Below are 16,790 nucleotides of genomic sequence, written 5' to 3'. Positions count from 1 at the left end.
CAGTTTTGGAAACTGTCCACTCTATTGTGGTTTAAATAACTCTCAAGCCTAATTAAAAAAACAAATAAAAAGTTACATTTTTGTGTTGCTATACATTTAACATACAGGAAACAGGATGGTTTGTTTTATTATCATCTGTTAATTTTGTCTTTGTTTTTAATCATAGATACAGTCTATTGCTATTGTGTTCTAGACTTTTACTGCTACAGTAATACATTTCCAGTAATATAGCTTGTTATACTGCAAATGTAAAACAATCACTCAAACATAATATGCTACACATATTTGTTGGATCATATAAAGGTTGCAAGAGTGTTTCTAAAGTAGTGTAGTAGTGACCTACCCTCAGATGCATTGTTATATTTCTGAAGGTGGTAGGGTTGATGACCGTCTGAGGGTCTTGACCACCTCTGCATTCTCTGTACAGATTATATGGCCTGTCTGGAAAGAAAGTATTTACTTTCCACAAAATGTCTCCAAAGATGGTGATGGTGCTACAATTTTTCCACATATTCCTTTGGGAAAATGTAATGATTTTGCAGCCTGACACAAGCTCAACTTGAATATGCATCTTAATAATGGTGGTAAACTGGTCACCGTCACCATGCAGTGTTGCTGCAATTGGCTACTCTTAGGGGATAGTAGCTAGCCTTATTATGGGATATTAATGTTAACGTCATGTTGGCAGAGGCTAGTTTTATTATCTGATAGTGATATTACTGTCATACACTCTGAGGCTGCACTACCAGCTATCCTTTTGTGGCAAGAATCTAGAAATGCATGATGCATGCATTCAGTGGTGTGTGTGTGTGTGTATGCGTGTTGCGTGTCTCCTTGGAAAAACACGCTGTTTGCTGTGTGTATCTCTTCTAACTCCCTCATCAGGGTCGCATTGTGCAGGCCTGTTTAGCACTATGGTGCTCGGGGGCTCCTCCAGCGCTCCTAACCTGCAAGATTATGCGCGCGCGCACCGTAAAAAGCTGACCTCCTCTGGCTTCTTAGATGGTATGTGCAGACTCGCACACACATCTTGTGATGAGATGAACCCTTACCCCTTACTTTTTTTTCAAAATCCTTTCTTTTTCTTTTTTTTTTTTTTTTAAATAAAGGAATCCTGGAATTCCATTCCTGTGGGGGGAAAAAAACAAACAAAAACAAATTGGGTGTTGTCTTTGGTGATGGGTCATCATGGGCATAATCATCATCACGATCACTGGGGTTGATTCATTTTGTGTTATTTTGGGGAGAGCCAGCGCTTAACCCACAAGAGCCCATGGATGTATTTTCTAAAATGAAAATTATGGGAAATGGAAGGGGTGGGGTGGGGGGACCTTCTAAAGAAAATGTTCAAGGTATTGAATTAGTTTGTGACACCCACGTCTCCATGGGTCCTTATAGGTTAAATCTGTACTGTTACATCATTAACAACATACGGAGGGCCATGTCCAAAAACACACATCCAGTGGAAAAACTTATTTCACCACCTTATTAAAAATATACCAAAGAAATCACATTCAACTCATCAAACATTTTCCCAATACAAATCATTCTGTCTGTCTCATCATTCACTTTTTTGTTTGTTTGTTCTTTTTATAGTTTTTAAGCCATTCTATTGACTGATTCTAAACATCAGGAGCAACGTCCAGGAACATCTTAAGAGACATTGGAAAATCTTGAACAAAAAAAAGTTGAATAGATAGTGCTCAAAAAATGTGGTCATGCCATTTGGCTCCCTGGTAGGGGTTTGATGGTTTGACACAAAAAAAAATAGATTTGATAACAGGGAAAAGAAGATGAAAGGATACATTTAGGCAAAGCCTTGTCAAAAGTATCTAGCAGCAGTGTCCACAAGACTATATCAGTCAATACATACATTTTTTTAAGGGTTTTACCAGAGATACTTTTAGGCATTTTGAACATTACAGGCGTCGTTGAGGAACCTAGTTTTACTCCCTACAATTTTGTGTTCAGATTTCAGTATTTAATCTGACAGGAAGATCCCTTTAGTACTGTAACCTTTTTTGATGTAACGTGGCTTTGGTTTTGGTGCAAACTATTAGCCAGTATCTCACAACAGTGAAAGGTACAGGCAGGTGACTAAACAACTTTAAGGTGCCTGTCACAATTGTTGTGACATCTATGAATAAAGCATTCTCCCTATTCTTGATTAAAAATTAAAACAAAACAGGGGCATTTTCTCAAGAATTACACATTATACCAACATATATTAGTGTTTATGAAACCTAGTGACATTGATTATTTTCCCTGGCTCTATGATGGGCATTACAAATCAATTTACAATCCTTTGATTTGCCAAATCAGTCACCATGCAGTTAGCTTAGACCTTGAAACATTAAACCTTTGTATGGTTCTTACTGTATAGTTGTGGTGGTAGTTCAAGATGTATTCAACAGAACACCACACACTCATATCATAGTCATTTTTCAAAACCAGTGGTTTGGCAAAATATTTCATCATACCTAATAAAAAATATTGCCATATAATTTTTAAAGCTCAAGACTCAAGGTCTTCGAGGATAATTAGAACAGTATATCTTTTGTCATATTCTGATCCAGGATTCCTTGAATATTCATCTTCAAGAAATAGATTTTATGTATGTTTTCTATGTGAAGATTGTGAAGTTACATGTCATGCTAAAGTGCAGGACAGTTCTGTCACAATTTAGGACGGGTTATGGCATGCAACTGTTGAACCTTAGAGACATTAGCTTGAGGTTGGATGTGGTTTGGAGGGGAATCTTATTTTTTGACAGTGTCCCTTTGAGACTTGTGGTAGCACTTAACGTGTGTCCACTCTCCTTTCTTTCTTTTTTGTCTCCAACTGGGATGGAGTACATCCTACTACATGGTGTCTGATACCATTGCCTTCGGGAAAAGGGTTTATCTGCCATCTACGTTGCTCTGGCTGGCCAGACCCCCCAGCTAACTTACTAAAACGACTCTCCTCTCCTTTCCTCACCCCTCCTACCTGCATGCTGTTCTAATGCTTTAGTTCTTACTTTCTGCCCTCCCTTTTTATCTAACTCCCTTCTTTCTTTTAGATGTTGTACATTTTCAGGACCCTGTTTTTCTCTTTCTCAGAGGCCACGCGTGGTTCTGCCGTAAAAAGATTTTCTATCTCATTTGCGCGACACCCAACCAATGGTATGTTTGCTTTCGTTTAATTCTGTTGTTTTGTTTTGGTTCTGAGTAAGCAAAAGACCCCCCCCCCCCCTTTTTTTTTCAGTTACTACCCTCTAACTCCCTGTCACCAGTCCAGAGCATTCTGTGATGGTGCCTGTGTTTTTAACAAACTCACTCATTGGCCGGCCTCTCAGTTCTGTGTGCCGCCCTCTTGAGTGTTCCTCTTACTCAGCTTAGCCAAGCTTCAACCCCACACGGATCACAGGAGGTTAGGATGTCCAAACAGCTGTCTGGTAAATCTGTGCCTCAGTGCTGAGTATACGTTCAGATGGGGTCCATCCAAATGTGAATGATTATTGAACCAGCCAAGTTTAGCAACCTTGCATTCAGTTTGTTCAAATATGGAATCTATGGAAAATAACTGCCTAGGTGAGCTGAGTAATTCTATCTTGTTTTAATATAAATTGTTATTTCATATATATTATACTGGCATGGGTTTTATTTTTGTTTGTAAGAATTGAAAAAAAAAAAATATCAACTTCACAACTTCTGGTGAAATGCTGAAAATACTGTCTTTAGCTCAGCCATTTGTTAAAAATATCCTATTTTTATTGTTTTGTTTTGTTTTTTGCTTTTGTTTTTTATCTGCTTTTCTAAATGGGTCTTCTAAAAGTGTTTCCCAGTATGTTCTGTGGTAAGTGTTAATTATGTTGAATTTACCCATTTGATCTCTCGTCTGAATGTTGTTTGGTGTTTTCTTTTCGGCTCAGGCTCCTTCTCTTCTGTTGTGTAGAGTTTGGCTTCCTTTATCTCTCACAGTTTTCAGCCCTAGACCTCCTCACAGTACCCCTCTTTCCTCTTTTGTCCCTCTTTGTGTACCGTGTAGCTTTGTAACACCGTAGGTCATTGGCCCACCTACATGTAGGGATGTAACGATTACCGGTATAATGGTAAACCGTGATAAAAATGTTGACAATAAAATAATTACCGTTTTCATCTAATTATATAATTTAACTACCAGTTCATCTAATTATATAATTTAACTATGATTCGGATTAGGCTACACCTGATTTTAAAAGGCGGAACTTTTTCACCTTAAAATGTGCACTGTATCATGTAGCCACTCTGCTTCTTTTTATGTTCACGTCCACATTAAATCCATTCCACTCACGTTATCAGGAGAATACAGTAGCCTAAAGTTTTATTTTAAACGCTTACTTTGGTCTCACTCATTGCATCCAAATAACAGAAATAGCAAACTCCAAGTTATGGTAGGGTAAGTTAAGCTATAAGCACATAGCCAATTAAACATTAAGAAAAAAGTGAACGGGACACACTTTGAAACTATTTCAGCTTGTGTAGGCCTATCAGTGCTTTCTAAACATATTGAACACACTTTTAGAAATACCGTGATAATACCGAAAACCGTGATCATTTTGGTCACTATAACCGTGAGGTTAAATTTTCATACTGTTACATCCCTACCTACATGTAATGTATATTACACCTCCACACAACTTAGTAAGTAGCACTGGGACGAATCCCTTGTAGTCAGGTATTGGAACTTTGGAAGTATTGGAACTTTAATTGAAGTGACATTTGAGATGCATAGACATTATACATTCATTTGTGACTACCTACAGTACTGAAAATAAGAAACTGCAAGATCAAATTTTGGAATCACATTTTGATTTTCTAAGGTTAATTCAATTAGTATTGACTTTTTAAGATTGGAAGTTTTTGTCCATTCTTTCATGCTTGATAGGCTATGGGCACCAAACTATTCCTGAAAATTATGGTAAGGTGCATTGCTTACTGTAAGTGACTCCCATCGGCATAATTAGCCAGCCAGTATCCCTAGCCCTGTCCTAGTGTCCTCTGCCTTTTAGCATTGTGTAAGTTTAGACTTGAAAAGGAGTGTTGTTGTCGGTCTTTATGTTTAGTGTTTCCCACCTTCTGCCAATAGTCCTGTTACTACCTGGTGCACGTGAAGTTATTGGTACCTGGCAGGTCCAAGCCTTAGAATATGATTCCTTCAAAAAGTAGATTTACCAAAATATCATACTTATTTTTACAAGCTTTTTGAAGCAGAGATCCCCACAGTGCTGTTGTACAATGCTAGAGTGGACTCTTTAAGTCTAGACACTTAAAAACTAGCCTAACTGTACACATTTTTTCCACATTTATTTTTTACATCGCCACTGTAATAATTGCATGTTACTTTTGGTTCTCTTGCCTAAGCCTCCAGTTATGAGGCTTACTAGCATTAGTACATCATAGTACATACTATACTAAAGTTACTGCACTATGCATAGAACAGTCATTACTGAGATCAAGTGGGGTTAGTTGCAAGTATGAGACATTTTAATTTAGTACAGCTATTCGATGCTGGACAGAAGGTTAAATACTGCTGAAAATATTGCTGACTCATAAGTCTTATCTTGATCAACTGGCTCTTTAAGCATGGATTTATTTGCTTGTTGTTTTTTGTTACCGCTGAAATTTGAAGTTTCGTCTGGTGCTAACTCCTTTGGTAAGGAGTTTCCAAACAGGATGTAGGACGGTGATCACACATCTCCACTGTAGCTGTACAATGCTGTTTTTCAATAATTGCAATCGTATCTAAAAACGTTTTTAAACATGCCTTGTCAAAACGTCCTCTACGAGCTATTTCGGTGTTGCTCTTTTCAAATCAGTCCTCATAAGTTGATCTCACTCTTGATGTAATTTGGTGCAATCCCTATCATACCGCTTGGACCCTGTTCATCCAATAACAATGATATCCAAAGTAACAATTCTACTCAGGTAGGTAGAAATCCAGTTCTACTCCTCCTCTCCTCTTGGCTGAAACAGTGGCAGTAGATAAAGCTTCCAGTGAGGTGTAATTTCTGTGTAACTCACCCGTCACCATTGCCCCACCTCAAACCCGGGTTTGATGGTGATTTAGTTTTCTCTGTCCATCCTCACAGATAATGGAGTATCATGTTTCTATGTCGCCCAGCTTCATTTAAAACACACTACTCATTTGTATAGACTGTTATACTCATAGATGGATTATAGTCTCATGGCAGTTCATACGAACCTAACCTGGGTTTTTCTCTCCCTTAGGGTTTGAGCTGTATTCAATGGTTCCCTCGATCTGCCCACTGGAGACCCTTCATAACTCACTCTCCTGGAAGCAAGTGGACGACTTCCTGGCGTCAATTGCAAATGCTCAAGATTCCTTTTTGGACATCTCGGCCTCCTCCCCAGGTACAGACCTAGCACACTTGAGCTTCTACATCCCTGTAACGGAGGTGGGCATGAGATGGCTTCCAGAGTTATTGCTGTTTGTTGGGTAAAATCCCAACCTAGCATGTGTGACAGTCTGTTCTCCAACATTGTCAGAAAAGGCCTCTCTTATACAGTATACAACACACAATACTAATATACTTTATTATACAACAATTAGGTCAATTAGGTTAGGAACTATTTATTAATTTCTGATTGGACAAGAGGCATTACAGAGTGGGGATATCCCAGCCAGGACATCCCCACTCGGACTCTCGAGTAATATGCTGCGTTTCTTGGCAACAGGAGATGCCAAGACTAAATTTGGAACTATTTTTTTGGGTGTGAGATGAATGAACAACAACAACAAAAAAATTGGTGTGTTTAAACTCAATTAGTTGGTAGTAGAACTGTTGTATAAAAGTACTCGTTGGCACTTGTGATTGTGGGGTTGGTAATGGCTATAGGACCCACAGCTGTGGTTACCAGCTGCACATGGCCTCTGAACCACAGCCATGGGTATATCCTTACCAACCCCACTCTCATTTGTTCCATGTTGCTTAAATATACAGTTGAAGTAGTTTTGTCATACAGATATAGAAATATCATTTGCTTTTGCAAATGCTGAAAATTTGTCCTTGTCTGGTCTTGTCATGCTTCTTTAGCTGTTCCAGCAAAGAAGGCTCCGCTGAATACTTACACTCCAGCCAAGATTTTACCATGTCCATTCACCCAGTCATTAGCAAAGCAGGCCTCTGAAAGGGCAGCTTCAGGTACAATATACAATTCCATAGAATCATTCTCAGTATGGTATATTATTTTTCAAAATGAAATTCCAACAGAACCATTTCGAATGTTGTAAAACATAGCAAATAGAGTTACAAAAGTAAGACATATAGCAGCAATGTGACCGGTGTGTGTGTGTGTTTGTGTTTGCTCACAGTGACCGAGGGCACATCAAGCCGACGGGCTACGTCTAGCCTGGCTGACCCTAGGGGGACAAGCAAGGCATCAAAGGAGAGCTCTCCCCTTTGCACATCAACGCCCAGCAAAACAGAGCCTACCAGAGTTGGCCATAACCAGCAAGGCCCCAGTTCCATCCAAGCCCCAGCACAGTCTGCAGCCTGTCCAAAAGCAGCCACTGCAACACCGGCAAAACCACAGGAGGATGGAGAACTGAAGACAGCTACGTCTACCTTGGAAAGCAGTGGTGGGACCATACAAGAGACTTTATCTCACGAGGGCTCAGGAGACAAGACCAAGAGAAAAGTTACCGATGGCACAGTCTCTGATGTTGAGGTGCACACTGAGCCAGTGGTACCCAGCACCCCAAACGATCACAGTCCATTTCAGACTTTAAGCAAGGGTCAATAAGCAAATAAACTAGTCTTGGTTTTGGGACTTGAATTTACGAGTTACACAAACTGAATGTGCCATAAAGGTGCAAACCGTCCTATGAGTTCTTTCCCTGTAAGAATCCTAATGTCCGATTTAGTGTAGAAAGGATTACACCTATCACTTGAACTTTTAAGATTAGCACATTTTAAGAGGTTACAAATCCACAGTACAAGGATGCCATATTGAGGTTCACAGAACGTAGCTGTGTTGTGTATTGTGGAACAGACACAGAAAGCCATCATTTTCTTGTCAGGCTGTTCATATCCTTGTGTTGCTGTTGTTACTGTCTAGCTTTTTTGTATATTTGAATGTAAAAGCAGTTGTTAATGATAAAAAAAAAAAAAAAAAAAAAAAAGTGTAAGAAAATTCTTTTGTCAGGAATGGTTACTGTTTTTGAATATGCTGCAGCCAATGTTTCCTTGTGGAAAATTCCAGAATGGAGCTAAATAAAATGGATGAGGTTTCTCATTCAGAGATCACATTATTATTTTGGTCCAAAGTGTAAAAGGGCCGTGTAAAGGGTCAGTTAAAATGTACTCACAAACTGACACACACACACCTTTTCACCAAAACACAATCACCCAAACACCTAAATGTTTTTTGATATATGTTTTAGCCATACTGATGAACTTGCACTTTGATATCTGAACCATTGAATTGGAAGTGAGAGTCTGCCTTACAGAATGTGATGATTGTCCTTTAACATCATGCTTTATTCCATTGCAACCAAACATAATGTTGTGTATATAATGGAAATAAACTTTGTTGGAAGTCCCTTGCAGGGGTATTCAGTCAACCAATCTATTGCTTTCATTATTCAAAACTAATGTAAGGTTGAACGTTTTAGTTCTCTGCAATTTTGTTTAATTTTTCATATTCTATAAAAAAAAAAAAACCATAACAAAAGCCAAGAGCCATGAAATCCGAAGGATCCAAGACAAAATGTATTGAGGTTTGAATTATAATCTAAAATTGATGTTGGGAGTCTGTATGGATCATAAGGAGTTTATGAAAGTCCCTCCAACACAAATACAATACAATTAAATGCAACATTTAGAAACCTGGAATAATTATTGTAGTCCTTTGAAGCCATTGACTGTCACCAGAAGTGTCACACACACAAATTCAAGTTTCTTTAAAGTAGCCAACTGAGTAGAGCAGGCTACATGTAAGTAACCAGGTAAATTTCACCCTAAGAATCAATATGTAGGCTATTGTGTGGTTTCAGTATAAACAATAGGGCGGGGTCAGTATGGTTCATCTCCGACTAAAATTAGATTAAAAACGATTGTTTGAGTAAATGAGCCCTTATCTAACATCGATACTCACTACAGCTGAGGTCATGCCCAGATTACTGTATCACGTGACTCCTATCGGAAGCGTCGGCTGGCTGCTGCTGGTTACTACCATAGCTTTATTACATTGACAGATAATTTGGATCAGACAAGCAGAGGCGTGAGCGCAGTGTGGCGTTGCCGTCGAACAGGTCTGTTTTCTCTCTTATTCATTTATTAATGTAATGATGTTGTGTTCATGTGTTGTTTATATGTTATTAAGCTGTTATCCTTCATATCTGTCGGCAGGTTGGTAAGAGTAACGTTAACCTAGCTGAAGCATCTAACGTTATTCTGGGGATTCGTTGTAATGGTGGGCAAGTGAATATTTCACACCTTAGTGATGGTTTAACTTGGAAACCAAATTATGTACGCCTAAAAGGAACAGACTGGCACTATTAAAATAGTTAGTCTGCCACTAACCATTTTGCAAAGCATATTTTGAAAGGCCCAGTCCGTTTTCAGCGTTTTTCCATCAGCCAGCTAGGTCTACATGGACGAAGCCTTCAAGCACCAGGGAAAAAAACAGGATAGAACTGGCTTCTCATCACAATGGAGATGAGATGTTGGCTAGCCATTAGCATGCTAATGTTGTGACATATTAGATATTTTCCTAACTCTCTGATAACGTCTGTACGTTGGTCATGTTATCAATGGAGTTGTATTCCCATTGTAGTATTTCAGTCGGATTAGCGTTAGGCTAACTGCCCGATGCGCTGTGCTCCCTGTGCTGATGACAGGAGACGATGACAGGTGTTTTCGGCAGAGCGCAGAACATATATCAGGAAATGAAATTACATTTTCATTCCGTCTGCTCAGTTTAGCAAATTCGTTCAGCCATTTGTTTTGAGTCCAAGGATAGCTAACTCTTTGCTTGCAGGTGATTTAGCTTCACCTGCAAGCTCTTAGAATTTAATAACGGTTTATGTTGGTAATTGTATCAAAGACTAAACATCAAGACAGTCTGTGTGAGTAATTTTAAATGGTTTGATTTTGGGTTGTCATGCTGTAGGCCTCAGACTCCGACAAATGCATGCCCATGTCCATACAACCTTTCCTATACAACCTTAACCTTTCCAACCTTTTACTATGAAAGAAATATCTGAGGTGCGAAGGCAAATAAAGTGATGAGAAGAAAAATGCCAGGCCCTGGCCTATTCAAAGCTAGCCTGTATCACTGGGTGGAAATCATTTCAGAAATCTCTGCCATTATAATGTTACAGTTGGCTAGGTATGACTTAAGACACCAGTGACACACTGCTTGGTTTACATGCACATGTATTGTCACATGGGTGGGGATAGTCTTATCAGAAGCTTCCGTAAACAAGCAGGCTATTGGACCATTACAAAGGCAATGAACCTTATAGCTTGTGTAGTCTGAAGCCTGAGCTATTCCTGAGCTACACTAGATTGGATGGAAATAATTCTGTCCTTCAGTTAGAATTAGGCCTTAGTTCCTTCAAATGTTAGGGTAATTGATCTTAGATGAGTCACAGACATATCTCTGGTTGGGATGCCAGAAGTGTCTTACTCCATTTATGTCTTTTAGCTTGTCAGAAATGGCCAAATGGGAAGCTTCATGAAGCAAGCATGCATCATTTGAACTTTGTTGTTTGATCCTTTCTGCGTTTGCCTTTTTTAATCTTTTCTATTTTGCGTCTTGGCTCTTGCCCTGTACTACATGGGTCAGATCCACAGAATCTGACCCATATCTCTATAGCCCTTCTGGTGTTTTTATCATGATCTCATGTGTGTGTTGCCCCAACTGCTGTTTTTTTCCCCCAGTGTCTTGCTTTTGGCCGTCCTGCACCCGACCATATGGCCATGTTATTGTGGAGATGGCATGTGTTTTGGTGGGGACCAGGGTTTATCTCTAGTTATGGCCGAGATGAGATGAGTGCACAGAGATAGAAGGGATGAGATTGAGGCCTCGGCCATTAGAAAATGAACAGTGTGTGTTGAGTTGGCGTTCAATGTGGTCTTATCTGGAAAAGTGTGTGTGTGTGTGTGTGTGCGTCTGTGTGTCGCTGTGTCAGTATTTGCATAGAAGATACAGCTGAGGCCTGTGGAGGTAAAAAGGTGGATTTATCTAGGCTGTTAATCTTACAGTGCTGGACTGGGAGGATGGGTGATGTAATGGGGCGATGGTCTCACTTAACCCTTGTATGATGCTTTCCATATGTGTCTGTCAAACCATCTGAGTATCTTGTGAAACCTACAGTAGGCCTAGATCTCAAATGGTTTAACTAACTGCTTGTGGTAACTGATGTTGTCTGCTTTGCTCTCCCTCCTCTCCACCTTTCTGTCTTTTTCTCCTCTACCTTATTCTCTCACTTCTACTCTAAACTCTAACTATTCTCTCATCTGTTTTTCTGTTTCGTATACTTGAGTACTCTCCATCTCTCTTTTTCTTCACCCACCTCTCTTTATCTCTCTTTCATCTCTCTTTCTTTTTCTTTCTTTCTTTCTTTCTTTCTTTCTTTTTCTTTCTTTCTCTCTTTCTTTCTTTCTGGGTCCCTGTCTGTGTCTTTCCAGCACCAGCCAGGTCATGTCTTTAAAGATGGAGATGGATGTCAGTGGCGTGTCCAGGGCACCCATATCTGTTCTACCTGCTGCTGCGGCGGAGGTGAAGGCCACACTGAAGCCCGAGGCGGAGCGTCCGCGCTGCTCCAGCACCCCCTGCTCACCCATCAAAAGTACTGTCTCAGGATACCAGATCCTGCAAATGAACTCCAACTACCTGGTGGGCTTTACCACCGGTGAGGAGCTACTCAAGCTGGCCCACAAGTGGTCCGGCGGTGCTGATGCCGGACCGGACAGGCCCGCTGCCTTAGGCTCCACCTCTCCCGAGGCCTTACCGGCGAGCCCTCTGAGGCGGCCCCTGGATGTGGGCCTGCACCGGGCCTCGCGCATCTACAAAGCCAAGAGCCGCTACTACCAGCCGTACGACATCCCCGCCGTCAACGGCCGCCGGCGGAGACGCATGCCCAGCTCAGGGGACAGCTACCTCAGGCCGGCCTGCGGCTCCGGGGTCGGGTCGGGCGCGGCGGGCGAGCCCAGCAGGGCCCTGCACGGTCCCCTGCCTCTGTGCCTGCTGAAGGGGAAGAGGGCGCAGTCCAAGTCCCTGGACTACCTCAACCTGGACAAGATGAACCTGAGGGAGCCGGCCGCGGACACCGAGGTGCTGCAGTATCAGCTCCAGCACCTCACCCTGCGCGGAGAGCGCGTCTTCACCCGCAACAAGACATGAAGGAGCTGGACGGTGGACAAGGAGAGGATGGTGGAGGGGGGGGGGTTTGGGGGCGAGTGGGAAACGCCCATGGAGACGGCCTGAGCAAAACAGTTCCTTGGAGGGAGCTGGTCGCCCCTTTCACAGCTTTTTGTGTTGCTTCTCTCCTGTCCCAGGCGATTTGAGACTCCTTGGTCCCTGCCATTACATTATGCACTGTTTCCAACTGGAGAGGTCGATCACTGCGGAACTCACTCGACCCACTCTGTCAGTACGTCAGTCTGTGAAACGATTCAAACAGGAATCTCAACTATCAAATCTTAAATTATAAAAAAGAGGGTTATTTATCCAGATGGGTGGGGTAAATAGAAACAAACAAACAAAAATGTGGAGGTTAGCAATAAATGGTATGCTTCAAAACTGCTACTGTTGTATGTGTGCGTATGCGTGCTCCAGTCTACTATAGCCAATCTTTTTCGAAGTTGTTATTTGGTTTTGGTTGCATTAAGATAGCCACTGTTGCAGAGCTGTGTGTGTATGTGTGTGTGTACTCTGTCACACTGCACACACTTGCTTAGACACTGAGAAGTCCTCAACTCCTCAGCCACCATCTTTGAGGGGGACCCCACATAGCGCGCCTGTTCTGTTAAGTATTAGCCCTCTTTTAGCATTTTTAGCGTTAGCACCGTCGTAACAATCTCAGTGTGTGAGCTTACCTCTTCTGTAAACTTCTCTGGCACGTTGTGTGTGACGTGGCGCTGTTTTTATATACTTAATACACACGACTGTTACACAATCGTTGGGAAGATGGGGGGTTATTTAAAATGTTGAAGCGGATTTGTGCAGGGGAGGCTTATCTTTAGAAAACCCTGAGGTGAGATTAGCTTCTCCCTCACTCACACACAGCATTAATCTCCCTCTCAGCATTCCTTCAAGAAGAGCCATCCAGCTGGATGATGTTGGGATTATTTATTCCAATGTCTCTATAAGAGTCTGTGATCGTCCTCATCACTTTGCGTTTCGTCTGTTTAATATGTTCCGTTCCTCGTCATCAGACCATAGGATTACAAAAAATGCAAACCTTTGAACGTTTTAAACTCTGTATTTCTCTCATGATCTCTCTCTCTTGCTACATGTTGAGACACTGTATGTTTGTGTGTTGCCACGGAAACCAAAGGATGAGCTAAGGGTGCCCTGGGAAAAACTTGATGTAATTTTGTTATTGTTTTGTTTATTTCAACTGCTTAGGACACTAGACAATCATTAAGCAGGGTTTCTACCCTACTTGAAGTATGGAGACAGTTTTCCTGGTAGTACATTAGTTCAGGTAATAATCCAAATTTACTGAGCCAATAATAAAAAAAAAAATACTACTTTTCTCTGCAAACCTTCTTTCCATTGACCTGCCTTTGTTTGAAATTCATTTTCATGTTTAGTTGGAAATACCATGTCCTTATTTGGTTCGAAAGAAAAACTGTTTTTGGTACACAATGTTTTAAAACAGTCCAGCATTGTGTTTTACCTTTTTAATAATGGTTTTGTGGTTCAGATAAGAATTTGCTAAGCTAAGGATAACATTTGATATCCATCACTGGTTATACAGTGTTTCAGACCATTTTAAATGAGACACTGTAATGTGAAATAGATGCTGATAGCACCTAAGCCCCTTTCAGTTGGTTGATATTGTACATCTTGGTAGGCCCTCAAAGGGACCTTTTGGGTGTCTTTTGGTATTATTAGTGCAGCTGAATGTCTACTTTAATGTAAGTTTTGTGTACTTTAACTGGAAATGCTCTCTGGGGGAAAATAAGACTGTTGTCATTGGATAGCTTTGCAGTAATATACTTTGCAGGTTGTCAGTTAAAAAATGGTGTGCATTATATTGCAGTGGATTTGTCAATATTATACTCTACAGCAATTACCCGGTAGTAATAGCATAATTTTGAAATATGCCACGCTCATGTTGAATATTGCCACTCAGGACAAAGTCTGATTTAGTAGTATGTAAGTTATATCACTTTGTGATTTGATCAATGACCTTCATCAAATATAAGTAATCACACAACTGACCAATGAGTTTGCCAATAAGAGACAAGTATACAATATTCAGAATTAGGGAAAGTAGGTATATCAATATAAGGTTTTCTGTTACTTGTAACAAACATTAAGTTCTACAGACATGGGTGAAACTGACTTCTGCATGATGAGTTCAAAGGCATTAGAAACTTGTATTACAGGTTGCAGTGCCTTTTATGAGGAACTAACTTTGACCTGATCTTGATAGGTTAATGTGATAATTTTTTTTTTTTTTTTTTTTTTGACTGTTTAGTTGTAATTTATTTAGAACATAGGTTGTATGGTACACATTAGGCCTCATAAATCCAGTGTAGCATAGTTTGACTGCTTTTTTGAGCCTTCAGTTTTTTTCCCCACTCTGTCTCTATGCCCTGCAACGCATTTCTGTGTCTGACGTTTACTGACCTTTCACTTGACATCATTAATAAAACACAAACTTCAAACTGACTGGTTGATTGTTTTATAAGATCCTTTAAGAAATTGTAGAAATTGTGATTAGAGCTGCAACTAACAATTATTTTCGTTATAGATTAATTATTTGTTCAAATGCATTTTCAAAAGTGAGATGATACACTGAGTCAAATAATGAAATAAGTTTTGAAATGATATAAATCTATCCTACATATATATGCCATCTATCTAACTATCTTCTATCTATAAATGACAGGAACGCCTGTCTGTTATTCACATATTATGTCCGTTCGTCCGATTGATTTCAAACGCAGCCTACGCAGGTGTCTTGCTACAGGCACGAGTGCAGTGCCAAGTTTGACATTGTTGGGATAAGTAATGCAAAAGTACGGATGGGAAGCTCATTGCATTCACATGAGTAAAAAAAATCACATTATCTCATAATTATGAGATAATTATCTCATATGAGATAATTATCTCGTTATTATGAGATAGATCTCTCGTAATTATGAGAGGCTAATTATCTCGTACGAGATAATTATTTCATAATTAGGCTACGAGATATAGTTATCTCATAATTATGAGATATGGTGATATTTTTTTACTCAAGCAGAGAATGTCTAATAAAGGGAGAACCGCCACTCTCGGGAAACTTCCGGTTTCTGAACTGGTTGCAGTTCCTTTTCTGGTTCCACATGAGGGCGCTCACGGAAGAATTAATGGAGGTCTGTGGAGCTGTACCCCTCAAATCCACTTTTCTCAGGATATAATTTTTTGCCCAGAAATTTGAATGTTGCATGCGAAAGTATTATATTTTTTGAGTCACTTATTTGTTCTAAAAAGCCTTTCAAATGCGTCAATGACGTCATTCATTAGCAGAAAGCTAGTGTGTTGTGGGCAACAACGACCCAACCTGTAAGAAATCGAAAGGACGTAGGTACTCGTTCATTCAACTTTTGACCTATAATCCATAGTGAGCTTGCAGAAACCGCAATCAAATCTTCGATTTTTCAATGACAAACAAAGAGATAAATTTAGCCGTCTAGCTCCATAGACCCCCATTGTTTTTGCACTTATTCATGATCTCCCCTAGCGGAATTGCAACAGATTGCAGGTACAATGGAGTTAATAGGGAGTGATCCGGCTCTCCGTAAACGGGCTCTGACTCAAGTGAATGCAATGAGCTTCCGTATAACCCTGGAGTTCTCACGAGAGCACAATCGGAATTGCTCTGCGATATACCCTGGCCAAGAGCAATGATGCACGTTACTTTTACCCCAACATTCCTGGAAACCAGCTAAACTGATGAAAACAGCGCTGCAACGCTGGAGGACATGGTCTAGTGTTATCCAATATCGTGCAGTGAGATTTTTAAATGCATGCTTGTTGCTGCCCCTCGAGGTGGGCCATTACATTGTTCTTTGCCAGAACCTTAATCTTTCTAGATTATCAGGGTCTGGATTTTCCAGGCTATATAAAAGATAGGCCTATATTAAAAAATATTGGTAGGCTACTACCCAGATAGCAATTTCCTTTGGGCCGGATCCGCATAAAAGCCTTTAGATCCGCCTGTAGCGGACATACGGTATCTGACTGTGGGCCAGGTCTGCTAGCAATGCTGTTTTATCACCGGTTTACAGATTTGTCCCAGGTCCAATTTCCGCAACTCAACTGGAAGTCAGGAGATGCGTTTAAAATACAAAACACTGATTTGGCCCAAACCTGTGATACGGATATGAGCCGAAGGACCGTTTTTTCACAGCAGACCCAGGTGGTAATGATATTAATTAAGGTGCTGATTCTGCTAAATTGACTGTCCTTTCCCTACTTCATTGTCAACTGGCTGCTAAAGAAAGGTATTTTGGAATGGCACAAATTTAGAAACCATGGGGGTGCACTATGTTCCCATGGCCACTTCATTTCTACAGT

General features: G+C 40.5%; 2 protein-coding genes across 25 annotated transcripts in view; both read left to right on the top strand.

The window, feature by feature from the left end:
* The window catches only part of ppip5k2 (diphosphoinositol pentakisphosphate kinase 2), a 34,261-nt gene extending 25,654 nt beyond the window's left edge, over positions 1-8,607 (top strand). For 8 of the 24 annotated variants that reach the window (XM_048259497.1, XM_048259499.1, XM_048259512.1 and 5 more), the window contains 6 exons: positions 886-1,005; positions 3,102-3,164; positions 3,817-3,837; positions 6,252-6,395; positions 7,079-7,186; positions 7,357-8,607. In XM_048259497.1, coding sequence (XP_048115454.1) covers positions 886-1,005; positions 3,102-3,164; positions 3,817-3,837; positions 6,252-6,395; positions 7,079-7,186; positions 7,357-7,787 — 887 coding nt within the window. In that variant the 3' untranslated portion in view covers positions 7,788-8,607. Of the gene's footprint in view, positions 1-885; positions 1,006-3,101; positions 3,165-3,246; positions 3,838-4,908; positions 6,396-7,078; positions 7,187-7,356 lie in introns of those variants that run through there. The other 16 variants (XM_048259514.1, XM_048259513.1, XM_048259508.1 and 13 more) reach the window with 9 other exon arrangements.
* Positions 8,608-9,210: 603 nt separating this feature from the next.
* Positions 9,211-12,416, top strand: macir (macrophage immunometabolism regulator). Its single transcript, XM_048259496.1, has 2 exons — positions 9,211-9,297; positions 11,681-12,416. Exon 2 carries the CDS (start codon positions 11,694-11,696, stop codon positions 12,393-12,395), a length of 702 nt encoding a protein of 233 aa, XP_048115453.1. The 5' UTR covers positions 9,211-9,297; positions 11,681-11,693; the 3' UTR covers positions 12,396-12,416.
* The last annotated feature ends 4,374 nt before the right edge of the window (positions 12,417-16,790 follow it).

Source organism: Alosa alosa, chromosome 12, assembly GCF_017589495.1.
Source record: "Alosa alosa isolate M-15738 ecotype Scorff River chromosome 12, AALO_Geno_1.1, whole genome shotgun sequence".
Lineage (NCBI taxonomy): Eukaryota > Metazoa > Chordata > Actinopteri > Clupeiformes > Clupeidae > Alosa > Alosa alosa.
The sequence above is the reverse complement of the archived record's forward strand: the minus strand, read 5'-3'. Positions and strand labels throughout refer to the sequence as shown.

What these genes read in the sequence shown, in the direction of transcription:
- macir (XM_048259496.1), top strand. Translation starts at nt 11,694, where the DNA reads ATGTCTTTAAAGATGGAGATGGATGTCAGTGGCGTGTCCAGGGCACCC.